This window comes from Corapipo altera, unplaced genomic scaffold (genome assembly GCF_003945725.1).
Source record: "Corapipo altera isolate COAL_440 unplaced genomic scaffold, ASM394572v1 47, whole genome shotgun sequence".
NCBI lineage: Eukaryota > Metazoa > Chordata > Aves > Passeriformes > Pipridae > Corapipo > Corapipo altera.
Genome location: NW_020884897.1, coordinates 867,755 through 893,513, shown reverse-complemented (window position 1 = coordinate 893,513; position 25,759 = coordinate 867,755). Strand labels below are relative to the sequence as shown.

The 25,759-nt window shown below is 43.0% G+C and overlaps 1 protein-coding gene across 5 annotated transcripts; it reads left to right on the top strand.

The window, feature by feature from the left end:
• The first annotated feature begins 1,145 nt into the window (after positions 1 to 1,145).
• Positions 1,146 to 25,525, top strand: MAP3K8 (mitogen-activated protein kinase kinase kinase 8). 5 transcript variants are annotated; one of them, XM_027648558.1, is made up of 9 exons: positions 1,146 to 1,334; positions 8,442 to 8,566; positions 9,467 to 9,818; positions 12,963 to 13,127; positions 14,619 to 14,880; positions 17,460 to 17,566; positions 21,607 to 21,759; positions 22,359 to 22,605; positions 24,114 to 25,525. In XM_027648558.1, exons 2-9 carry the CDS (start codon positions 8,532 to 8,534, stop codon positions 24,245 to 24,247), a joined length of 1,455 nt encoding a protein of 484 aa, XP_027504359.1. In that variant the 5' UTR covers positions 1,146 to 1,334; positions 8,442 to 8,531; the 3' UTR covers positions 24,248 to 25,525. The 5 variants fall into 5 exon arrangements, with proteins under 5 accessions (XP_027504359.1, XP_027504355.1, XP_027504358.1 ...); XM_027648554.1 differs by lacking the exon at positions 1,146 to 1,334 and adding an exon at positions 1,569 to 1,664; XM_027648557.1 differs by lacking the exon at positions 1,146 to 1,334 and adding an exon at positions 4,269 to 4,480.
• The last annotated feature ends 234 nt before the right edge of the window (positions 25,526 to 25,759 follow it).

The window sequence follows — 25,759 nt, the reverse complement described above, 5'->3', positions numbered from 1 at the left end:
TCTGAACATGGCACAAATTCACATGTTCACATCCAAATGGTGGTTGTAAGCATTTCAAATGCATGACAGGTAGTCCACTTTGCTTTCTTCCCCTGTTCCACAAAACATTTCCAGTTAGTACCAGAGTTTCACAGTCGTTTTAAAGATGCATACACCAGCACTGCTCCTAAAAGAAACAACCCCATCCTTCATATGCTGCTCTCTGCATGCTGATGCTAATGCAAGCATTTACACAGCCATGCAGCAAAATAAATGAGACTAATGATCAAAGTTATGCAGCAAAACAAGAATGATTAACTGTAATCTGGAGTTGTGTCTTAATCCACTTTGCTGCACATCTGCAAGTACAAGGATATAAACAGCAAAAGACTGTTGGCTTTGAGAAGCTGTGATAATACTGCCTCGTCGTCTCCTCTCTTCAAGAAATGCTTGCTACCTCACGTTTTCAAGCTGTGAAACATGAAGACGAGCACAGGCCTCAGGCTCACACCAACATGAACTGCTACAGCACAGCAGCGATGGACACTCCTCACCAGTTCTTGGCTTGCACCAAAGACACGGCGTCAGTCACGCCTTTCCTATGCCTTTCAGAGGGGGTCTCCCAGGACAACCTCTGTCTCCTGATTTACCCCTCGCTGAGGTAAATAAACCGAGCCCCGGGCACTGACAGCGGACTCTGTCCCTCGGGCTGCACCCGAGAAGGCCGGTCTGCCCGGGCCCTGAGAGCTCCTCCCGCCCGGGACACCGGCACTGCCCCGGCGCCTTTCTCGGGGCCGAGTGGGACAGGCGGGACAGGAGGCCGCTCCCGTCCCCACGCGCCCCGGCAGCGCCCGCCATGCTTCCCGGCCCCGCACGGCCCCGAGGCCCGCGGCAGCCCCTCCGTACCTTCGGCCGGCTCCTCGGCAGCGGGCTGGGCGGCGGCGGCGCCGGAGGGGCCGAGCCGGGCGTGCCCGCGGCCGCCGGGCCCGGGGAGGCGCAGGCGTCGCCGCAGCAGCCACAGCGCCATGGCCCGCACGGCCGCGCCGCTCTGCGCAGGCGCCGCTTTCCACGGCGGCCGCCGAGGCTCAGCCCGGTTCCGTCGGGCGCGGAGCGGCCCCGCGGGCTGGGCCGGCCCTGTGGCGCCGGCGGCCGGGGGAGGGATTTTGCTGCGGCTGGTGCTGCTGGTGCCCGAGGCGTGTAGAGCTCTGACGGCAGGGAGCAGACTTACGCAGCCAGCCCCAGGGTGCGGACAGCTGCCTGCTGCACGCACAGGGAACAAACTGAGCTGTCGGCAGTGTGACCTGGCAGCCAGGAGGGCCAACCGTGTCCTGGGGGGGCATCGACAGCCTGTTCAGGTGGGGGATTGTCCCGCTTTGCTTTGCACTGGTGCGGCCTCACCTTGAACATTGTGTGCAGTTTTGGGCACCACAGTATAAAAAATACATTAAGCTATTAGAGAACGTCCTAAGGAGGGTAACAAGGACGGTGAAGGCGTGGAGATGAAGCCGTATGAGGAGCGGCTGAGGGCACTTGGTCTGTTCAGCTGAAGAGACTGAGGGGAGACCTCACTGCAGTTACAACTTCCTCGTGAGGGGTGAAGAGGGGCAGACACTGATCTCTTGTCTGTGGTGACCGCTGACAGAACCCAAGGGAGTGGCATGAACCTGTGTCAGGAGAGAATTAAGGTTGGATAGTAGGAAAACATTCTCCACCCAGAGGGTGGTTGGGCACTGGAACAGGCTCCCCAGGGAAGTGGTCACAGGACCAAGCCTGACAGAGTTGAAGAAGTGTTTGGACAATGCTCTCAGGCTCGTGGTGTGATTCTTGGGGCTGTCGTGTGCAGGACCAGGAGATGGACTTCCGTGATCCTTGTGAGTTCCTTCCAATTCAAGATACTCTGTGAGCTTCCCAAGCCAGGCCCGAGGTGTGGGCTGTGGGCAGCTGCCTGACCTGTGTGAAGAAGCAGCCACAGCCCAGCCCAGGGCCGGCTTTGACCCCTTGCATGAGCCCCACCAGCCAAGGGCAGGAGGGTGAGAGTGGGCGTGGAGGTGAACCCAAAGGGTCGCATGGCCAAGGTGATGGAGACCTAATGTAGGTTTTGGCAGACTGGCTACTTGAAAAGGGGATGTAAACCATTTGGTCTGTACCAGGAATAGTGTGGCCAGCAGGACTAGGGAAGTGATTCTCCATCAGTACTTGGCACTGGTGAGGCCACACCTCAAGTACTGTGTCCAGTTCTGGGCCCCTCAATTCAGGAAGGACACTGAGATGTTGGAGTGAGTCTAGAGAAGGGCAACAAAGCTGGGGAAGGGTATAGAGCCCAGATCCATTGAGGAGTGGCTGAGGGAGCTGGGGGTATTTAGCCTAAAGAGGAGGCTCAGGGGTGACCTTATCACACTCTATAGCCACCTGAAAGGAGGTTGGAGCCAGGTGGAGGTCAGCCTTTTCTCCCAGGCAACTAGCAACAGGATGACAGGATATAGTCTTAAGAGCCAGAGGAGGTTTAGATTGGACATTAGGAGGAATTTATTCACAGAAAGGGTGATTAGACATTGGAACAGGCTACCCAGAGAGGGAATGGAGTCACTGTCCCTGGAGGTGTTTAAGGAAAGACTGGACGTGGCACTCAGTGTTCAGTGTGCTGGTTTAAAGGTAAACCAGCAGGGGAAATGAACTCAACTCAAAAGAGAGATTATAAGTCAGAATAACAATTTAATAAAATAACAAAATAAGTACAATTATACAGACAAACAATTGGTTTTAACCTACAAAACCCAAATATATAACCCAGCACCCTGGGGCATGAACAGAGTGGTGTTCTTTGGGCCCCCCTGAGTCCAAAGTAAAAGGAGAGGGAAAAACCTGTTGGTGAGAGTGCTGTTGCAGTCCAGTCGAGAGCAGTGATCTGCAGTCTGGCTGAGAGCGGTGGCCTGCAGTCCTCCTCTCGATCCCACAAGTGGTGAAAAGGTTCTGAAACTCCAAGTTTATATATTCTCCAGTTCAGGCAGGAATGCTCAGTCCTTCTCTCAGAGCGGGGAATTCCATAAAAGGGTATGAGGAATGCTCAGTCCTTCCCTCAGAGCGAGGAATTCCATAAAAGGGTATGAGGACAGGAACATCTTCCTATTTCGCAGGCCTCTACTGATAACAGTTTCTGTGAAATGGCATGGAAGGCTATAGAATACACAGGTTTGGGCTACACCCATCCAGTGATGAATCGGTCCCAGCTGTTCTAACTAGGACATTCAGTCATAGGTCGGTCTTGATGATCTCAGAGGTCTTTTCCAACTTAATTGATTCTGTGATTCTGTTTGTCTAGTCCCATGCTGTGGGATCAAAAATGCAGTGGTTGGGGCAGAGAGCTGCAGGGTGCCCAGCAACTAGTTATTGGCCTGCAGCATGGTTCCCCTGGTATAGACTGAAGAAAAAGTCATTTTCTTTAATATTTAAAACCAGGCATTTGTATAAAATGTGTAGGCACATCTGTATTGTATGTTAGGGACCGTGTGGCTACTTTGTGTGTTAGTAGGTCTTCACTGTAGAGCTCTATATACTCTTGGTAGCCTCCTAGTAAGTCAGGGTCTGTAAATAATTGCTGTGCTCTAATGATCTTGGGTTTGTATCCCAGGATGATCATTAAGACAGAGTAGATTGACCTAAAATACAGCCATTCAATTTATATCCTACATATGCATACCATGGAGCAGAAACTTGTGTTTCCTCCCTCTCTCTCTGGCGAGTTTCCTCTGGAATCCTATGACTTGTCCTGCCTAAATTCATTGATGTGGAAAGAGAAACTCCTCCTCTTTCCCCCTTTGAAGTTGATCTAAAAAAAGAAAATGGTTTCATTAAAATTAATTGTAGGTTTGGGGAAACTAATAGCACAAGCAAGTTCTTGAAAGAGGATACCTCAAGTACCGTAGCGTGAGAGGTGCTGCACGTTAAGGATGTGTTACTCAGCCTCCTTAACCTCCCACTTTCAAGGTGCTGCCAATTCCACCCTTTCCCTGGCCTGGCCTCTCCTATAGCTTAACTTCTTCCTCAGTTCCCTTAATTTTCTTCCTCAGTTCCCTTAATTTTCTTCCTCTCTTTTGTCTTTCTTTAATAATCTTCAGCTTTCTTACCTTTTTCTCACAGACATTTTTTAGCAGATGCACTGGGTTGAACAAAGTCAAACTCAACAAACAACGCACATATTTCTTTGTGGAGGCTTGTCAATGTATTTATCATCTGTATAGTCTGGAGAAGACACTGTGTGTGAGCAAAGGTTAACCCTGCTAGCAGTGTTCCACATACATAATTATGATGCTAAGGAAAAGGAAGTCCTGTAGTGAGTCCAAGTCCCTGCACATTTCAGAATGTCATTTGTGACATACTTTGGACCATTTTGAACAACATAGGAGAGGTAGCAAACATAAAACCTTTAAACAAGGGAGTCAGTGTGTCTGGATCATATAAACAGAAAAATATTTGTATGAACTAGTAAACACTGAAGCCTAAGGTGAATGTTTGTCCTGAAACTTTATAATGAAAGTTTTGCCACTGACTTCAGTAAGCAGATAATCATTACACTGCAGATAATAAACAGAACATGCATCTTGTCTCTTGACACCTTGAGACAAGTTCAACTCATCAGCTCCTAATGCTGTGGCAGCTGGTTTTCGTAATGGTGCTACTTGTCTCTTTAAAAACAAACTGACTGAAGAGGAGCTACTGGGCAGCACAGTTCTGCAATACTTAACTGCCTTTTGGATGAGGAATAAAAAGTAGTCCTGCCCAACTTTAGCAATTGCCAAATTCACACTACCGTGTCCTGCAGTGTTTTAATCCTACTGCCAGTAACAAATTCTTGAAATTGTTGTCCTAAATTCCACCCGAGTGTCAGCTGGTTTGATTCAGATAATGCTTAAACTTGATGAATGCGTGCAGCTGAGGGATCCCTTCTATGTGCACACGGGAAGGCGAGGGGCTGTAGGAGAGGGGTTCAGCGATGCCCCCGCCGGGGCAGGGGACGAGCGCTGGCCGGGGTTACGGCCAGGCCGGGACAGGGCGGCGCTGGCCGTCCTCTGCCGGGAAACCGAAATAGAAACCGCGACCGGGGCCGCCCCGGTCCCCCGCCCTCGGCGAGGGGCGGGCGGTGCTACCTGCGCCCTTCCCCGCCCCCGGGAGTTTCCCGCGGGACGCGGCCAAGCGGCGTTGGGAGCGGGCGGAGCGGCGGCGAGCGCTCTCCTGGCGGCCCGAGGGTGAGCGGGGACGGGGCTGGGGGGGTCGAGACGGGAGGGGGCAGCGCTGGGAGAGGCGCCGGGATCCCCGGCGGGATGGAGCGGGACGAGGCTGCGCTGCCGGGGCGGAGGTGGCCGGGTCCCGCTCCGCTCGCCCCCAGCTCGGCCGGCGGACAGAGGGCTGGGGCTGCAGTGCTCTCCTGGGGTCGGTCTCTGTCCGCCCTCGGCCTCCCGAGCCCCGCCGTGTGTCCGCGGGGGTCGCTGGGTCTGCGGCACCTGCGCTGTCCCCGGGGGCTGCAGGGCAGGAAGGGGCTGGAGCTGGAATTGGGCTCTGCCGCTGCCAGCGCTGGGGGAGTTGGGGATTTTCTTCTTCCAAGTGAACGTGTGCAATGCTGTCGAAATTGAGGTTGTTGACATTTCTTGTTCCTTAACAGTACAACTTTTCTTCCAGAGGGATTGTGTTTTTCGAAGTCTGTCGATAAGTTTCTTAAAGGCACATAAGGGCTTTTTTCATCGCTGACGGGAAATGACTTGTCACTTAGATCAAAACATTATTCCCTAAAAGCAGCCGGAGAGATCTTTATTATGGGTGTATGATTGTGTTGAGCCAGTCTATGCAGTTTTTGGCTAGTTTTTTTTCATTTTGGGTTTTGGGGGTTTTTGTCCGTTTGTTTGTGGGTTTTTTTATTTTATTTTATTTTTATTGTAGATTTTTTTTAATTTTTTTGCTTTGTTGATCCTTGACACTCAAAAAGTCCCACAGGGGCTCAGAATTCTGGTATCCAATTACTCTTATTTAATATGATGGATATAAGTATGCTCTCAGGCAGCACACTTCTCGGGCAAAAGGGGTTGAAAAGCTGTGCATGATAAATAGAGAAATAAACCTTTGGCTTGCAAATTACTCATGTGATGATGTTGAAATATTGGCAGAACTGGAGAAAGAGCCTTGTGCTTTAGCAACTGATTTAAGTGGTGCTTGCATATAGTTTTATTTTTCTACTGCAGGTAAGACCAGTTTTTTAGCTGAGAATCTAAGTAAAACCTACTTAGTGATGTAATTTCTTCATGAGCCTGGGTTATATAGAATGGTTAAAATATTATGTGAGTGCTCACCACTGATACTAGTACAGAATTTTAGGGATAAAAGGAGGAGTGAATTCCGTGTTGGTAAATTGACACCTTTTTTGCCAGTGGTGGAAATATAATACTAAATTGCTGCATGATTTAAAAAATCAGCTTTTATAGTCTAGATAGTGCTTTCATTATGTAAACATTTAGTGTTTAGAATTTGCTAGATATAGAGAAAAATAGAATCCTAAAATCGTTTAGGTTGGAAAAGACCTGTGAGATTGTTGAGTCCAACCCTTAACCTGGCACCACTGAGCCCACCACTAAACCATGTCCCAAAGTGCAATTCTGTCTACCTGTCTTTTAAATCCCCTCAGGGATGGTGACTCCACCACTTCCCTGGGCAGCCTGTTTCAGTGTTTGACAACCCTTTCAGTAAAGAAATTTTTCCTAATATCCAGTGTAAATTGCTCCTGGCACAACTTGCGACAATTTCCCAATGTCCCACCATTTGTTATTTGGGAGAAGAGACTGACATCCACCTCTACCACTTCCTTTCAGGTAGTTGTGAAGGTGAAGGGTTTGCAGTTTTTCTCAAGCACTAAAAGCACAGAACTGAGAATATGCAGGTTGTAGTCACTTTTTCTAGTTATTCAGAGCTTTTTGGGTAGCAGTGAAACTGCCAAGAATATTAGTAGTATTTTGCTGTAGTTTGGGGATATTTTGAGGAACAGAGCAGAGCTGGCACTTACAGAAAGTTACATTTGGTCTAATATGTACAGATGCCATGTACGTGAAAATGCTATCAGAGAGTAAATTAGCTTAATTGTGGTATGTACTTGTCTTTATCCACAAAAGACCAGAGCATCTAGAGGCTCATGTTTTTCTTCAGGAAGTCCCTCAGGACTAGTTTGTAGCTTTACCTGACTTTGCACATGTTGTCTCTCAGTTCCTTTTATGACTGCACCGTTTCTTTTCTTTCCACCCGTGCCAATTCAGCACCGAAAAAGCACAACGAATAGAAGTCATGCAGTGGGGAAAAGTAGAAATCTCCTTTATAATAAAGTGTAATCACTTTCAGGCTTTGTTAACAGCCTATAGCTTGGTCATGGAGCAGGAAGATGGGGTGATAGGGGTTAGGAAACACCCATATCATCTTTTGCTTTTTGTGTAGGTTGGAAAACCGGATCTCTCTGAGCATCCCAGATACAAAGCCTGTGTCCTTTCTGATTGACTAGTGCTAGTGACCACAAGGTTTCCAACCTGGCTGCCCTAATGCTAGGGGTGTAGGTTGACTGGAGTCTGAGTGAACTGGTGTAGAGTATTGGTGAAAGTCACTCTGTCCATCTTGGGGCAATGGGGGGGCACAGTACTGCTCTGCCACCGTCACTCTCAGGGTTTGGATCTGAGTTGGAAAAGGAACAGGCACTCTCCTTGCCTTTTCTGATGCTGCATCTCCTGTCCTGTCCTGCCTTTTGAATTCTCGGCACGTGGTCTGAATTCTTTGCCAAGTCAGACACGTCATTTTACTTGGTTTCCCTCACATTAGAGCTGACGTAAATACTCTAACCCATGAGAAATATGCGCCACAAAGCTTCCACCTCCTTGCGGTGCGGGTAAGAAAGATAGTGATCATAACCAGAAACTGTACCTGGGTAAATGGCATTGCTTCATGGCCTCAGGGGACCGAGTCTGCTGCTTGTCCTTCAGATAAGGTTGTGTTTGCTGCTTTTCTTTTTTCCTTTTTTTCTTCTTACTTTTTAAGTGTCTTTTAGTCTGGTTGTTATCTCTTGCCCAAAATAGATGGTTGCAGTGGATTATGAAAAAGGGAAATGAGAGCTCTCTAAAGAGGCCATGCTCTGCTTAGTTCTGCTAAAGGAAAAGGAGATTCTTCTCTCTGCTATAAACAAGCATGAGGCAGAGAGAATAAAACTCGGGACCTAACCATGGAAAAACTATTTTTCACTACTACTTGGAAATCTGGATGATCATACAGTAGCTTGATTCTTTTTTGAGCTGTCATCTTTTTCTGCAGAAAAATCCCCTGTTATCTCAGCCTTGTGATTACTAGTTTTTCTTTCCGTGAAGCAAATGATCTATGTAAGTACAAACCAGTCCTTCTGCTTGAGCTGGTATACAATGTCTTTATTTGTTTTGGATTTTTAATAGACTGAGACAGAACGCTGCGAAATTATCATCGGAGGTAAATACGAGTTCAAAAAACATGACGACTTCAGGGATTATATTGAGACGTTTTTAATGGTTTTGAGTGATGTAACCAGGTTAAATACGGGGTAAGTGCTCTAGACATTTATGTGTTGAAAACTGTTTGTGTCAGTATTTTAATGACTGACTATGCATACATTTTTAATTTGAAGAAGTAACTCTCTCCGACATAAAGTAGAAATCTGGGATAGGAGGGGACTTTTTGGGATAATGAACCCAGTTTCGTATATATCCACTTCAGCAAAATAGTTGTAATAGTAACCTAAAAAGTTATTTTTATGACTGGTGGGAGCAGAACAAACTACTGGAAACTGCTTCAAAAGCTCATTGCTTTTATGATTATTCAATTTCTGACTTTCTTCTGAAACTGGTGAAAATTTTAGTTTGAGTCTAGTTCTGATCAGTTATTTACAAAAACAGTATAGGTTGTGTATCTTAGGTGGGGGCTTACTTGTGCTTTGTACAATGATATTAACGGATGCTCCATGACCTCCCCTTCTTTCTGGATACATCACATAAATTGCCAGTAAAAAGTTGGACATAAACTAATTGAGAATGTTAATATCTCCATCATTCCTTTCCAAACAGTGAATTCCTTCATTTGTATTGAGGGGGCTCCTTCATTTTTGAATATCCATCACAGTGGTGTACCCTTACTGTACCAGTTCCTCTAATGAAAAGCTTTTTATCATAATAAATTACAAGAATGAATGATAGGGGAGGTTCACTAATAACTTCTAAATACATTTCACTTGCAAAGACTTTTCCATTTTTTCTTCACCCAAGCTACTAGTTATGATTTTCTTCATAATTTTAATTTAATAATTTAATTTTCTTCATTAATTTTAAATCTAACTGTATAATGATGAGCTGCTGATCACCCTCATCACTTCTTTTCATTCTTAGTTTCGTAAAACAAATTTAGGTGAAAAGTGTTTTCAGGTTTGTTTCTTTTTTTTTTTTTTCAGGAGTGGTTTTACAAAGTGGACAGTAATGGAGTATATGAGCACGGGTAGTGATAGCAAAGAGGAAATTGACTTTTTGCTAACTGATCTAAATATGTCTAAGGTGATAGACATCATGGAAAACCTTGAAGACATCGCAGTCTATGAAGACAGCTTATTAACAATGTGTGAAGAGGCAAATCAAAATGATGAACGTTCAGAATCTTTACTGTTTTGTGAAAGGGAGGTTTCTTTTATGTCCTCTGTCAAATACGGGACTGTGGAAGACCTGCTGGCTTTTGCAAATCAGGTGTCTAACACTGCAAAACAATATAAAGGATGCAGACAACAAGAATCTGGAATCCTTTTGAATATGGTAAGTCCATTTTCTTTTTATTTGACATTTAGTAGAACTAAGGAATTAGAAGGTTTTAATGAATCTAAGTAAAGATCACCCCAGTCCCAGGGATAAAAGTCAGACTGTGGTTTCTTGTGCAACCCTGGGGCTGGAGGGAAGCTCTGAGACCACCAAGCCTAGCCCCTGCATTCTCAGGGAGCTATGGAGAAAGATCTGTTCTTCAGGAGGATCCACTTTATGTTACCTCTTGGTATTCCTGGAGATTAGAAGACATTTCCCAGTATTGAATACAAACTTAAGACCAACAGTAAAAAAGCAAAATACACAACTCACTGTGCTTTCAGTGCTTAAAGGGGGCTTATAAAATTCACAACTCGTATAAAAAAGAGGGAGAGTGACTTTTTACAAGGGCATGTAGTGATTGGAGGAGGAGGAATGGTTTTGAACTAAAGGAGGAGAGATTTAGATTAGATATGAGAGAGAAATTCTTTACTCCGAGGGTGGTAAGGCACTGGAACAGACTACCCAGAGAAGCTGTGGATGCCCCATCCCTGGAAGTGTTCAAGGCCAGGTAGGATGGGGCTCTGAGCAACTTGATCTAGTGGGTGGCATCCCCTGCCCATGGCAGGGGAGTTGGAACTAGATGATCTTAAAAGTCTGTTCCAACTCAAGCCTTTTTTATGATTCTGTGAACTATGATGTTTTACAGGTTTGGGAGACAGTAAGGGTCTTCCAGTGCCTTGTGTTCATGCAGTAAAAAGAGTTCATTATGCAAACTCCCAAAAATAAAGATCCAGGATCTATTGATATAGTTACTAAATTCACTCTATCTGCATAAAATGTTAATAATAGTAACATAATGAGAAAAAGCACATAGTATCAAGTGTGATTTTAAGAATTACAATGTTATGTAATATCTCACACTAGTAAATTCAAGTATAGATTTGTTGTTTTGAGATGTGTTCACTTTTCCCCTAAAATTATTTGTGCACTACAAGCATCTTTGGATATTAGTGTCATTTGACTTCTGTTTAAGATCAGTTGCTCTAGAAACAATCAATTATAAAATGGAAGTTTGTTCATATATGGTTGTGCTGCTGCTACATTTTCTTAAGATGTTCCATTTCTGTCATCTTAAATATCTTGTATGTATTATGTTTTATATGTGAACACTGGTTGCTGAGGCTTACTGGTTGCTCAGGTGTAAAATAGCACAGGGTATTGCTTTATTCTGATTTGGAGGGAGTATTGCAGTATTGCAAAACAATCACTTTTCAACTCTGTAACATTGAAATGACACTTAGTAATATTAAATGTTTCCTATACTTAGGGTAGACACTGTTCTACATACTCGTGGTTGTTTTGCTTGCACATTGTTTCTACAGATGCATACAATTGGTATGAACCAAGTACTATTAGGTCCACGTGATCCCATTAAGCAACTGAGGGCTGGAGGCAGGCTGCATGCATTTCAGCAGGGGCATCTACATTGTAGATACCTACAGCATTTTAGTTAGGATCAGGAATGTTTCTGATTGCCTGGTGACCCTCACTGACTGCATCCATGGCTCACATCACAAAGGGTCTTAAAGTGCACAAGCTGGATTTCTTTGAGTTGAGACTAAACTGAAGGATGCATTGCAGCCACAAACTAGCATTCACAGGGCCCGGCTGGGAACTAGTCCTGAAAGCCTCCTGAAAATGTGAATAGTGTCATGGTTGTTGCTCTCTAGCTCTGCAAATCCACCCTACTAAGACTACGATCCTTTCCAGGATAAGGTGTAACCCATGGTGGATTAGAAAGTCTCAACCCCTTGAAATGCAGAAGGCAAGCAAGATGTACAGATTGCTAGAGGTGTACGGATTGCTTTACAATAAGCAGAGGGAGGGCTCATTCTCTGTATCCTAAGCAAAATACTGTTTATTAAAAGACATCCCCCCTACTGCCAAAGGTTAAGAACTTATCCTCTCCAAATTTAGGAACTTCAAAGAATTAATTTATTTCGTGTAGATACTAATCACAAATGACAATTTTAGGAGTCAAGAAAATACTTTCCTAATTGAAAAACATGAAGGTAGGTTAAGCACGAAAGACTGTGTGTTACATCTGAAAAAGAAATCTAAACTAAATAATCTTAATATGCTGTTATCTTAAAAAGGGTAACTGAAGAGCTGAATATGAGGCCATGTGACAGACATGAAGTGATAAATATCCTTGATCTGAAATTATATCCCTTCAAGAATCTTGATAAAGTAGCAGTAAACAGGTTAATGACATTTCAAATACTGACAATACCATGTATCTCTGAATTAATTAGAAGAATATTCATGGAAAACATTATTAATTCTTTAGCTGAGAGATTAAGAGACTGAAGAAATAACATCAGACCTCAGGCAGTACTCATATGGCTGTAGTTAGGTGTTTGGTCCCTCTCTCTGTCACATGCACAGGGAGGGAGCCGACTTGAAGAAAGATTTAGAGCAAGATACTGACTTAGGTGCCCTGAATTGCTTCCTGGAGAAGCCCTCCTTGCCTAGTTGATGATACAAAAGAGCAAAAGCTCCCAGCGTTACCCACATAAAGCAGTGTCGCTCCTGCTCTTTTTTTTTTTCTTTAAACTATGATATAAAACTAGAGGAAGGTGGCTGGTAAAATCATAGCAGGCTTCTTCAACCTTTTACTAACCAGCAGAAACTCTGATACAAGATGGAAAATTAAAATGTGCTCCCCTAGCAGTACATGTGATATTAGGAAATGCTGAAACTCTTGCTCACATTGTATAAGATAACTTGTGAGTAACAGGTATGTGGCACAACAAGTTAACAGATTACAGGAAGGACAAACATGTGCAGGTAAATCTAATAACAAGAGGTGGGTAATTTCATTAACCCAGCTGCTGTTGTTGTTGTTTCAAGACAATTAATTGCAACTTACACTTTGAAAGTTAGTCACTGGAGAGAAACGTGGATGCCTGGTCTGTGAATGAGTGCCACACCTCACATGCTGTTCCCATTTGATGTTTCTAAATAAAGACTGCTGAGCAGTCATGCAAATATATAAGTGATATATTAATTTTTTACTCACTACATGTATAAAATTAATTAAGTTTGAAGTGGTTTTAACTTCATCGTGATTTTTTAATTATTTATTTAACTCCACAGATCACACCCAAGAATGGGCGCTATCAGATTGACTCAGATGTGCTCCTGTTTCCATGGAAGCTGACTTACAGGAACATTGGCTCTGATTTTATTCCTCGGGGAGCTTTTGGGAAGGTGTACTTAGCCCAAGACAGAGAAACCAAGAAACGAATGGCATGCAAACTGGTATGTTAGTTCAGTAATTTTATCTCTGAGCAAATATTGTACGATGTAATGCATAGAGTATATTTTCAAATATGTCTGCATCAAATTTCACTGTTGGCTGATGATCATCTTGGTTTTGTTGGCCTACACAAGGTAGGAAAAATGCGCATTTTTAACTGTTAACTTGTTTTAATTTTTTGGCTCTGAGACTGCGAAAGTTTCTGAGTTTTGAAAGTATCTGTAAGTATATGTAACTGACACATGGACTGTGGTGTGGGAGTAGATTTTCTGCTTGTTCTGCTGTACTCACATGGTAAAATATCAGTGTGAGAGCACATCCCTGCTGAAGGTGACAGCAAAACCCCGTTGCTGCAGATGGTTTTACGCTCTTGTCCTTTAACTAAGCTTTTCTTTACTCCAGTGCCATTAAAGTCCCTGAGAGCTCACTACACGCAACTCTTACTGTGTTTTGGGCACTGAGTTAAAGTTGAGACATGTCTCAAGAAAACTGCTGAGCACTGCCCTACTTTTATGCAAGCCAACATTTTCTTTCAGCTTTGCCTTTTAGCATACTATTCTGAATGGAGCAGTAAATATTCAGGGCAGTAAAAGCTCAGCTAGGTCATTGCTCTATATCCCCCAGCTCATGAATAAGTACTTGTATTACTTTTGTGTGGAAGAGTTGGGGAGGCAGCTGTGTGTCCTTCCCTTGCAGCCAGGGTGTCCATTTGGGGACAGATGGAGTTTGCTGCTCCTGCATAACCCACTGCAGAATTAAAGCATCATAATGTTTCTGAAAACACAAACAATATTTTGCTTTGAAATAAAAAACTCTTACTTGGTTCACAGACATGAGTCTGAGGGAAGAAGAATAAAAAGGGTGGTAGTAGATTTTCTGCGTGTAAGCAAAATAAGCAAACACTGCTTTCATTGTCTTAGCAATCTGCCGTCAGTACTTTTTGAAGAAATAAAGTGCTGCTGGGTGCTCACTTTAAAGCAGGTTTGATTTCTCACAAGCCATAAAACAGTGCTGATAAGGACTGAATTGAGGTCAGTAATGGTCCTGAGCAGGGTTAGTCCGCAGACTATGCTGAGCATGGCAAGCACTGATCCACCTGTCAGGTGAGCGTATAGTTCTGGTAGAGCAGATGAGACTGCACAAAACTAATGGAGAAAGCAGTGGGAATTTTATCTCCTTCACCAGGAAGTTTGCATAAAGCTTTTGCATAACCACTGGATTTTGACGGGAATAACTCTTGCTACATTGCTTTTTCTGGAAGATTGCACTTTTTATTTGGGCATGATTCCAAAATCTCTCTCAGCTTTTAACAGGATGTCTATCAACTGCAAAGGAAGAACAAGTCACAGGATCAAAGTAAAGCTCTGCATTTTAACAAGTGGATAGGAGTGCTTTGCTACTTTCTTTCATATTAATCAGTAGCATAACTAGTGTTAGTATGGGTAACTTGTTTTTTTGAACTGCTCTTCTGTGGTTTTGTTTCAATGTCCTAGGTCCCAGTGGAACAGTTCAAACCATCAGATGTTGAAATACAGGCATGTTTCCGTCACGAAAACATTGCTGAATTATACGGCGCTATTCTGTGGGATGAGACAATCCATCTCTTTATGGAAGCCGGAGAGGGAGGATCGGTCATGGAAAAGCTGGAAAGTTGTGGTCCTATGAGAGAGTTTGAAATCATTTGGGTGACAAAGCATATTCTGAAAGGACTTGACTTTCTCCACTCCAAGAGGATTATCCACCATGATATCAAACGTACGTCTGTGTGATTCCTTGGGGTACTTTTGGGTCCAGGCTGGGTTGGGACCCTGATGGAGAGCCTGGGACTAAGCTGGGGCACATAGCTTCATGTCTCTGGGAGGGAGGGAGGGATAATGCTGAACAAGTGGCAAGGTCAGGTTCTGGAGGTAATAGTTATTTACGTTATTTATTAATTCACTTCAGTGGGGAGGATAATTAGAATGTCATAGACACTTTGCCGTTTGCGAGAAACTCAATTTAAATAAAAACCTAAAGAGTGAAATTATCAGTCTGCGTTAAGACAGAAGTTTCCAGCTTTCCATGTAAATTCATCCTGAGTGTTTCCATGCTCACCTTCGGCTTGCATCTTCTTTTAAGTTTTACATTTGTACATGGCTGTTCCTCAGTTTGTGACACTTTGGAACTAAATACATAATTTGTGCTGGTTTTTTTTTCTTTCAACAATTACAGCAAATTTTAGTATATATTTGCTTTTAAAATATATATATTTAATAAAAAGAATATTTAAACATACTTAAATCTAAATTAAATACACTAATATTAAATTACTTAAAAATTACATTTTAATGCATTACATTTAATTTAATATTAAATGCTGTTTCTCCCAGCACAACCTCACCCTACAGACAGGTATTTCTAGTAACAGTGTCTCTAATAAAGATGTTTCTCTGCAAGTTTATTTACTTAAACTTGAGGGTTTGAAATAGAAATATTCAAACTGAAGCATTATAATAAATAGTTGACAGAAGATGATTATCAGGAATTGCTAGATTTTTATCTCGGTTTTGCACTTTTTTTTAAATTTAATATGGGTCAGTACTTTAGATGTCAGAACCTCAGAGGTTTACAACTATAAAACTGCTTAATTTTTCCCTTAATTATTCTTTCTCACTTATAGTAAGAATCTTTCCCATGGGTTTATTGTAATTGGCAGTAACAATGACATTAATTAAAAGGTCTAAAAAACAAACCAACCCAAAGCCTACTGCACCCAGATAGTAGATAGGAGAACCAGTCCATTTTGAATGCAATGGACATGAGTGTGTTTCTATTTTCCCAGCCTTTTCCTGTGTTGCTGAATTCAGGGCAGGTGATGAGGAAGAAGTCCTCCAGGGCTGATGGTTGCCAAGTGCCTGGGGGTGAGCTGGGAAGCCTGGGCCTGAAATGGCAACCATGCCCACTGCCTGGCAAGGCAGCCTCCACTCCAGGGAGCAGAGGTGTTTTCCCTTGCCAGGTGGAATCAATAGAAAAGGCTGTTTCCCAAACACCTCTCATTTCTTCCTCACTCCATCTGCTGCTATTGAGCTGCTATTGAGTCTGTCCCAGTGATACAGAAGGAGGTGGGGATTTTATTGAGAGGAAAAACTACCCTGAGCCAAGAAAGGGAGAAGGACATTCTGGCTCTTGGGAGGTGTTCAGTGCTGCCACTCATTTTAATCCTTGGTTGGAGAGCAGTTAAACTGTGAGGCTGTTTGGTGGAGGGAACTTCAGTCCAAAACAAGCCAGGGCTGGGTTGAATCCCAGGCAGGCAGCAGAGCCTGCTGCGCTGTGGCAGTGTGGTCCTCTGCACTGTCCGTTATGGGATGTTTAAAATCCATGTCTTCAAAGGTATCCCTAAAACTACAGACTTAGTTTTGTAGCACTGGTAAGGAGGCAACCATATGAAGCATTGCTTCAGGAGTTGGTACCGCAGAAATTAAACTTGTGTCTTCCCACTGGATGGTCATGGTGGGCACTGTCAAGATGGAAAATGGCCCACAGTTTCCTCTGGGAGAAAATGTGTTTCTGTTGCGTAATTTGGAGACTTTTTTTTTTACCACATCTTCTGAAACAGCAAACAGGAATTTCTCCAGGCTCTCACAGAGCACTACATTCGTAAATATTTGATCAGAAATAAAGCTGCAAACAAAACCTCAGAGTACAAATTTATGCCTTAGGCAGAGTTCTGTGAAGGAAAGTGAATTAAGCAGAAACTGCTGCAGTTCAGTGGGAGTTTGGAACATTTGGTCTTTCATTATTTTTGCAGCCATAGTCTGTTCTCCACTGTCACACTGAGCTGCTCTCGCTGACCAGTGCAGGAGACTGGTGTGGCTGCTGTGGAGGGGCCTGAGTTATTCTGTTTCTGTCTTCATTTAAATTGGTAGTGTAGAGACACCTTTTAGTGACCAACAACTGTGCTGTTCATAGCCAGACCTGCACAGCATGCTCTCCACCTTGGAGACCATTAAGTATTTTCAGAGTACTGTGCTGAGATGCCTACCAGTCTTCTACTTTCCTCCTTTACCCTCAGCTTTTTCTCCCTCTCTTTTTTCTCTTTTTTTATTTTAAGCTAGGAAAATAACCAAACATTGATTCTTCTTTTACATAAACCAGTCCAGTTTGATTTGAAGATATGATTTAAAATTTGACCAAATGACTACCAGATCTGTTTTGGCTAGAAGGACTATTGGCTGTAGAGACTGGTTGTGCTAATCTCTCTTCCTTTTCAGGCCAGCATCTGAATGAAACAGTCATGTTGTGAAATAAATGCCAGTGCTAGAAATTAAATGTTGTCAATTTTGTTTTTCTTTTAGCAAGCAACATTGTCTTTATGTCAACTAAGGCTGTTTTGGTGGATTTTGGCCTAAGTGTTCAAATGACTGAAGATGTTTACTATCCCAAAGACCTTAGGGGAACAGAGGTAAGAAGCTGGAGGGAGAGAAGCTCTTACCTTGTATTACTCTTGTGGTTGTGATACTTAGGCTCATATTTGAAGCTTGAGGGTTAGAAGTGTGGATAAAAGAGTTATTATAAAACTTACAGAAAAGTTACAAACATTAATATGGTCTCAATTATGTTCTTCTTTTCAACTTGCTGAATGGAGAACCAAGTGTTAGGCTTTGAAAGCCATATCACTTTCTCTGCAGTCCCATTTGTTAGCAGTTATTCACTGAAGTCAAACAGTACTCTGGGGAGGGTTGTTTGCTGCTGGTCAGAGACACTTCAAACAGGAATTTGTTCTTTGCTCTAGCAAAGATTTCTTCTGAGATACCCACTACGGACTGAGGTGACCTACTCAACACAGTGCTTTGACTCCTCCATCAAGACCACAGAAATTACAGATAGCTGTGTTTCATCCCTTAGCATTTCTAAGCTCTGTTCACCATCTACATGTAACCTTTTGGTTCTTCGAGGGTTATGTGTGGCACAGTTGATTATTGTCTGATAAATTTGCTTTTAGGCATAACAGTGATGGAGGTGGGGGCCTTTTAAATGTTCTCAGTGACTTTGAGTGTGCACAGAGGTCCTGCACACCACTTGGGCTGCATTCATGCCAAAGTGTTTCCAGGGCTGGAGCTTTAACAAACAACCAAGCAGCAAGAATTAGGTTGGATAGCTGCTGCAGATGTGGCTTCGCGTGCTCTCTGTTGCTGGAGGAGATTGTTTACAGGAAACCTCAGCTGAAATGCTGGCACTTAACCACTTTGATAGTCTACCACATGTGTAAAGAGGAGATACTTGTGTAACTGACAAAGAGCATTTCGCTCCTTGGAAAGGTAGGATAAATTAAGATTTCACAGAAGGTCAGGCTTGTTTATTTTCAAGATAATTGAGGAAACACTTGAATGTTTTTTTTCACTGGCCTTCTAGTCAGGGGAGGTAAGGGCTTAAAATGCTTACTGAACTGGAAGCAGCATACTTTCTGATGTTTAATGTATATGCTTTGTTGGTTTTTTACTTTGGTTTGGTTTGGGATTTTTTGTTTGTTTAAGGGGATTTTGTGTGCTGTTAATGAAAATAAGAACAATGAGTTGGAAGCCCTGGTAGGGTATTTCCCAAGGATGGAGATTTGTGTAAACAGGAAATTTCCAGGTTTGTGGAGCAGACTGGGTCTTGGAGGGCAGGTGAAGTTCATGTTGGTAAGAACAAATGAAAAGTGAAAAACACTTCACTGTTTTCACCTTACCAAGTGACAAACACTTAGTCTTTCATTTAGCAGGAGGAAAATGATTCTGCATAGTCAAGCACCTGCAGTCATGTCCACAAAAAGCTGATAATTCCCACAACTCTGAAATATGGCTGTGTTTGGTGTTTAGTGTCTCAGGGGAGCAGTAGCTAGTCCTTGGAAGTGGCAATCCTGCCACAGCACTGCAGGCTGGAGGTGAGGTTGGAGAGAGAGCACTGGGAAAGGGGATTTTCAGATACCAATCAAAGACTTATAGACTAGGATTCATGATGTTCCTATAGGCTTTTCTGCTCACAGTCTTCCTTCTAGGCAACTTCCTCTCCACAGTGCCTAGTCCAGTCACCCATAAATGCCTTCTGTAGTCTGGATTTCTTGATTTTATTTTTTTTTTTCAAAGTAAGGTCTTGACTCTCCAAAGTCCTCCCACATTTGCATACCTCTATTATGCAGCCATAAGAGGTGGTGCAGTTGTTCAAGAGTGCTGTTTCTTCATACAGTTGGGATTAGGACTGTCACTGCCATGCAGCGTCGTGCCTGAGAGCTGGCTGGTTTCTCTTACATCTGGTATTGGCAGGGAGTTGTGTCCTTGAGGAAAGTGGCAGGTGGAGTTATCTTTCTTCTGTGTGTGTTCTCCTCTGGGAGTTAGAATCTTTGTTCATTTCTATAGCAAAGGAAGCCTGAATATAGTGAATCTTCATTGTGTTTGTGAAAATGAGTAGTTACAGTTTGGGCCAAAATGATTGAAAGGTAGTTAAATTTTGTTTAGTTTGTGTACTGTGAAAAACCTGGTGTTTCTGCTTTTGCATACAAGTCATACACCACAATAAACTGTGGTTGGGATGAAACTGCTCTGCAGGAAATACTTTTGCTAGGCAGTTGCTACACTTTCTGTTATGCTTTTGTCACTTTGTTAAAAGATGTAAGCTTCAGTTTATCACCATTTGAGGGGAGGAAAAGGTCTGCTAAAGTTTGAGTGTGGAAGGTGTGATTCATTTGTAGGAATGCTAAACCAAAACTAGCCCAGCATGAAGAAAGGACTGGTTTTCAGCTGAGCTGTGTCTTTAGTCTGACTGGCAGACAAGTGCCAGCCCAGCAGTCAGAAGGAATGAAAATGGGAAGGTATCCATGGCTTGGGCTGTCTGCTTTGGTGACAACAGAGTCTTAGACCAGTCTAGAATCAGAGCTTGGGTATCATTTTTGCATTTTGTCCCTGTGCAATCCAGGTGCATCCTGACCATTTTCACACTTTAACTGCAGACAGGATCTTGTACCAGCATCCTTTTTCCCTCATAAAGGCAGCTGTTTTTTGTTTATATAGATTTCACTCCAGTTGTGCTGTATTTGCCAAAGACTTTTTTTTACGAGATGAGAAATTCTGTCCTTTGCTCCTTATGAGACTTAGAGTTGCAGTCACACTGAGATTCTATCTTAGCCCTGAGGAAAGCAGTGGATAGGAGTTAGTAGCAGCTGCAGACACTTGTTGAACCTTTGCACACACTTCCAATCACAAGTTCTGTTTGCAGATTTGGTATGTGATTTACTGGGAAATATTCCTTGGAATTTGCGTGAGCCCTGCAGCCGTTCTTGATCTGTGCTAATAAGTAGTCGAACCATGTGGTGATGACTTAACTTCCTGCCCTTGTGTCAGTTAATGACTTTTAATGTGATTCTTTGTGACAGGATGACTTGAACTAATTAAAGTTTGTTTGACTCCTTTAGAGGGAAATTGGCTGAGGGAAAAGTAGAAACCAGAAGCAAATACTGTGGCTTGCTAACCTAGTGTGCCGTGGGCTCACGTTGTGTTGAAACCTGCTCCCTGATCCAGTGGCAGTGGCAGAAATGTGCGGGCAGCTCCTGCCAGCCATGGGGTGTGCCTCCTGCATCCTGTCTGTCTGGTTCTCCTCCAGCAGCACTCCGAACTGCTTGGAGCTGGCAGGAGCTTCCCAGCAGGTCCTTCTTCAGTCTTGACAAATTCGAATGTTTCAGTGAAATGTTTGAATGAAAACTGTATTTTGGTTTAGACAAGATTCAAATTTTTGGTTTGAAAAAAGGATAGAAGAGGGATGCTTGTGCTAGGTGCTCTGGGGGGTAATCTGGTGGAAAGGGCATGCAACAGGGCTTAAGGGACCTGACTTTTTAATTTATACTTTGCCTAGATCTGGCTTGTTCCTCATTATCCCATTTCTTAAGATAATGCTTCAATATGCAGGTTATTGGATAAGAAGATGAGTAAGGAAGTCAGGAGACTGTTTATCTGTCAGTTCTGTTTAGAAGAGTTGTATGGTATCCAGTGTAACAGGGATTTGAAGAGTGGACTCCTACCCACACCTCAATAGCTGTCAGTGCAGGTCTCCCTCTCTCTTTAGCTAAGTGCACACCCATGTTGTTCATGTAGAATGGAGCAATGCCAGCAGTGCCCCACAAACCAAACCGGCACTCCTTTTGCTGTGGAGGGATGAGGTTTCTGCTGCCCAGCTGAAAGAAGCAGAGCCATGGCTTGAACAGCTCAGTCAAGTCCCATAGCTGCTGAGCTGTGGTCTGTCTGGGGAGGGCAGACTTGGAATATGAGTTTGTCCAGGTGCTATATCTTTGACTGTGGTAATGTGCAGAGCACAAAAATCTCATTCCCCAGATGGTGCTTGGTCTTTAGGCTTCAGGTACTATTGGCATGCATCCATTTAGAGGGGGGTTTCTCGGATCACAAAATGTCACAATTAATCTTTGCTTGTTGTTTTCCCTTAATGACTAATCTTTGTTTTTACTATTCTCCACAGATTTACATGAGCCCTGAAGTTATCCTCTGTAGAGGCCACACAACAAAAGCAGACATCTACAGCATGGGAGCTACAATCATTCATATGCAAACGGGAATCCCACCCTGGGTGAACAGATATCCTCGTTCTGCATATCCATCCTACCTCTACATCGTAAGTGTCCTTAGCAAAACCGTAGCTCAGTTTCAGTTGAAGAGTTTCCTGTACTCAAGTTGGGAAAACTCCAGTCATATAAAAACTACCAAAATATTTGTCAGAGATGATATCATCTTTTTTGCTTCGGGGGAGGGAGGGAAGAGGTGGGTTTTGATCATTTAGGGGAAAATAGAGGCTGAGCTGGAGTCATCTCTTTGATTTGTGTTGCAAGTTACAGACCGTGGGTTTACTGCAAGGACAGGGTTAGAACAGTGTGAGACTTGATTGAAACAAGCCCATCTGTCTTTTAGTTGTCTGTTTTGCTTAGAAGTTGCAGTTAAAAACTGGAGCCTGGCAAAATTTGATCTCTGTTTCTTTCAGTGTGGCACAGAAACCTGGTGATTTTTCACTGCACTGGATTTTAGGCTGCTTGAAGTTTCTTGGAGTTTTTAAATTCATTGTGCAGTTGCATGTTCTTTTCTAATTGATCAGCTCAACTTAGGGAGGTGATGAGTTGTAATTGGGGAATTCCCAGACCACTCATGTGGTTATCTGTGACTTCCTCTTCCATTGTTTTTGGAATAACTGTTTCAGTGGTCTTTTTTGCATTCCAACAGATACACAAGCAAGCTCCCCCCTTAGAGGACATTGCTGAAGACTGCAGCACTTCCATGAGAGAGTTGCTAGAAGCAGCTCTGGAAAGGAATCCTAATCACAGGCTGTCTGCAGCCGACTTACTGAAACACGAAGCCTTGCACCCACCTCCAGAGGAGCAGCCACGGTGCCAGAGTCTGGACTCGGCATTGTTTGAAAGGAAAAGGCTACTCGGGAGGAAGGAGCTGCAGTTGCCAGAAAACATTACAGGTAATGGTATCAGGCTTGCTTACCTTGCACGTTTAGATTTTACTTCGCGTCAAATCTTGATTTGAGTGAGTGTTAAGAAGCCAACGAAACTCAAAACGCGCCTGGAAAGAGACCAGTGAAAATCCCAGTCGGATGAGATCAGACCCAGAGGTCATTAAGTGATCTGTAAAACGCCCATTGACTTCAATGGGTAGGAACTCAGCCTGAATTCTGCAGCTCCGGAAGGACTGGCTCTTGAAAAAGCCCTGGCAATCATTCAAGGCGCTTCATGAAGTATAGATCGTTGCCCCAAATTGCCTTAATTTGCCACAGTACTAGAGATGTTTTATAGATACTAGTGATTTGTCAACAACAGCAAAGTCCAACAGACACCACCACCACCAAAACTTTTTGCCTCCTTAAGGAAAAAGATGCACGTAAAGCCATACTAAGGTTGCTGAGCGTCAGCAGTGCAAGCCCTTTGTTTTAAAAACAAAAGTGACTGTAGGATAGAGCACAGTTGCCCTTGTGCATTAGTAAGTGCTTTATCAGGATAATACACGAACCAGGTAGGAAACTCAGTGTGCCCTTGGATTGTATCAAGACCAAGGGAGATTTAGTGCCAGCAACCTGTGAACAGGCTTCAAAATTATTTTCTTCTACTTATAAAATACATTAGGAAGGTTCTGACAAAAGGCATGGAAAGAGTCACCCCAGATAAGGGGTTTATTTAATTGGGATAAGTACTTGAAAAGATATCTATGCAAAGTTTTGGGTGCTGTAATGCATGATGGTTGCAACAAATTTACTTAACATTTAAATCAATCATAGTCTTTGAATTTAGAATGGTGTTGTACCTTCTGGATTTTGCCTTGAGGTTGCAGAATCCTTTGACAGGCTCAGACCATCTGAATCAATTGTTTTGAACACGAAAAAAATATTTGACCATTAAACTAGAACTTTAGTGTAGGTGCTTGAGATTCCAAGATACTCATTATACAAGTATTCAGGGGAATTCTGCTATTGCAAACCAGATCTGGTTTCTTCAGACCTTGACTTAAAAGACCTAAAAAAACTGAGATTGACAGTCCCATATTTGTTCTGTATTGTCACACCCAGACAAAGATGACGTCATCTGTTCAGATGAAAATTGCCCTATGATCAAGCAGAATTTTCAGCTGGCAGACAGTTAGCAGGTTTTTTCCTTGTACCAAACTCTCCTTTATCACTATAGCTCCGTGGATGAGGAAGCTCTGCTTAGCTGTCCCAGCTGATGGAGGCTTTTTTCGAAATAGTTGAACGCACTTGCTGTTTTCACTTGCTAACTGCTTACCTCTCTTTACCCTAGAGTTGATTTGTTATACTTTGTGAGGTTTGATTTATGTTGTCCTTAAAAATGAAATTTTCTAAACCACAGATTAGTAAAATCAAATAATAGGCCAATTATTCCAGTAATACCTACAGTCACGAAAATAAACTGCTGTAGCTATTTGTGCAATAATGACGTGCTTTCTCTTTTTCCTTTTTAGATTCCTCATTGTGTAACGGGAGCATGGAAGAGTCAGACCTGCTAAAGAGGCAAAGATCACTCTACATAGACCTTGGAGCTCTAGCTGGTTACTTCAATATTGTTAGGGGACCACCAGCCTTAGAATATGACTGACTAGGTAACATTTTATGTTGACGGGTCAGAAATGGACCTCTACCTCTTAAAACTTGATTTTAAGACTTGATTTTCAAATTTGTACATAAAACTATTGCCATTGTAGGCTGTCAAATGTGAATAGTGTTTAATTGCACAGATGATTAAGCTAAACCCTTAGGGGCTCTGATAAGCTGATCCCAAGCAACGGTACTTGTGCAGCTGCTGGTTGACCGACAAGAAGATGGCAAAAAGAACACTGCTGGGAATGTCTTAATCCAGGATATCTTCCTGTGCTGGGCCTTGCACTTTTATAAAACTTATAATATATGCTTGCAAATAATATCATGAAAAAATATAATAATAATTGAGCATGTGGGCTATAAGATTCAGTCTCTCTGAGCTGTCCTTAGAGCAAACCCTCCCCCACCCCCCAAAAAAAAAAGAAAATCCTTCATTTAGCCGGTCAAAGACTGGTTCAGTCTTGTTCTCTCTTTAAGATTTGACCATCTCTGGTCATTCTTGTTGGAAATCAGGGCATCCCTTAAGCTGAGCTAATTTCTACCAACTGTCTCTGGAGTCAAAGCATCACTTGGTTACAGATTTGTGTGAACTTTGCATCTTCCCTGGGCTGTGGAGCTAAGCAGGTTGCTGTCCATTTCTCTGTGGGTGGAGGGAATCCTTCACTGGCTGTATTGGCTAGCTTTGGGAGTAGCACAGCAAGCTGGCCCTGGCAAAACATGGCAGTGATTCCACCTGCTTCCTCTGTTACAGCTATTGCAAGGATATTTATGATAGTTTTCAAGGGTAGATCAAATGTTATTCCCTATTGCACAGTAACAATGGGCAGGCTCCAGACTCTTGCTTTTTAATACTTTAAAATTGTACACATGTATAATTGCTGTGAGTGCTACAGTTTGGAAAGCGTGTCATTAGTGACAAGCGGTGTTTATGTTCCTATGGAAATGGAATTATATTGTTTTTGCTGTGCCTCATACATTTGAAACATGATGTTTTGGATGATAGTAAAACTATGTAAACTGCATAGTTCTGTACATCCCATGGGATGAGAACGTAAACTTTTATAAAACTCTCTTTGATGCTTAGGATGACTCTTTATAAGCATTTGTGTTTAATGGCATACTGTGTATGTTGTACACTGAATCTGTTCTGAAGCATGGTCTCTTTTTCATATGTCTGTAATTTAATGCTGCTCCTGTCTAACACATGATCTTAAACAAATGATTTCTAGTTTGATACTGATATTGTCATATGAATAAATCCAGCTCAGTGCCTTGAGACATAGTCACTCTGTTCCTTCATCTTTGAAAACAGTGTGGGGCTGTGACTATATTTGGGCCAATCTCCCCTACTATGGTCCAGGTACGCTACAGGCATCATTCCATGTATTGGCAAGTAGGGTGAAGGTGATTGTTGATGGATGTTTGGACTCTGGTAACAGATGATAAGTGTTTCTGATAAAAACTTATTCTCACACCCCAGTGATCCTTATGGACTGCCTGGATGTTGCAC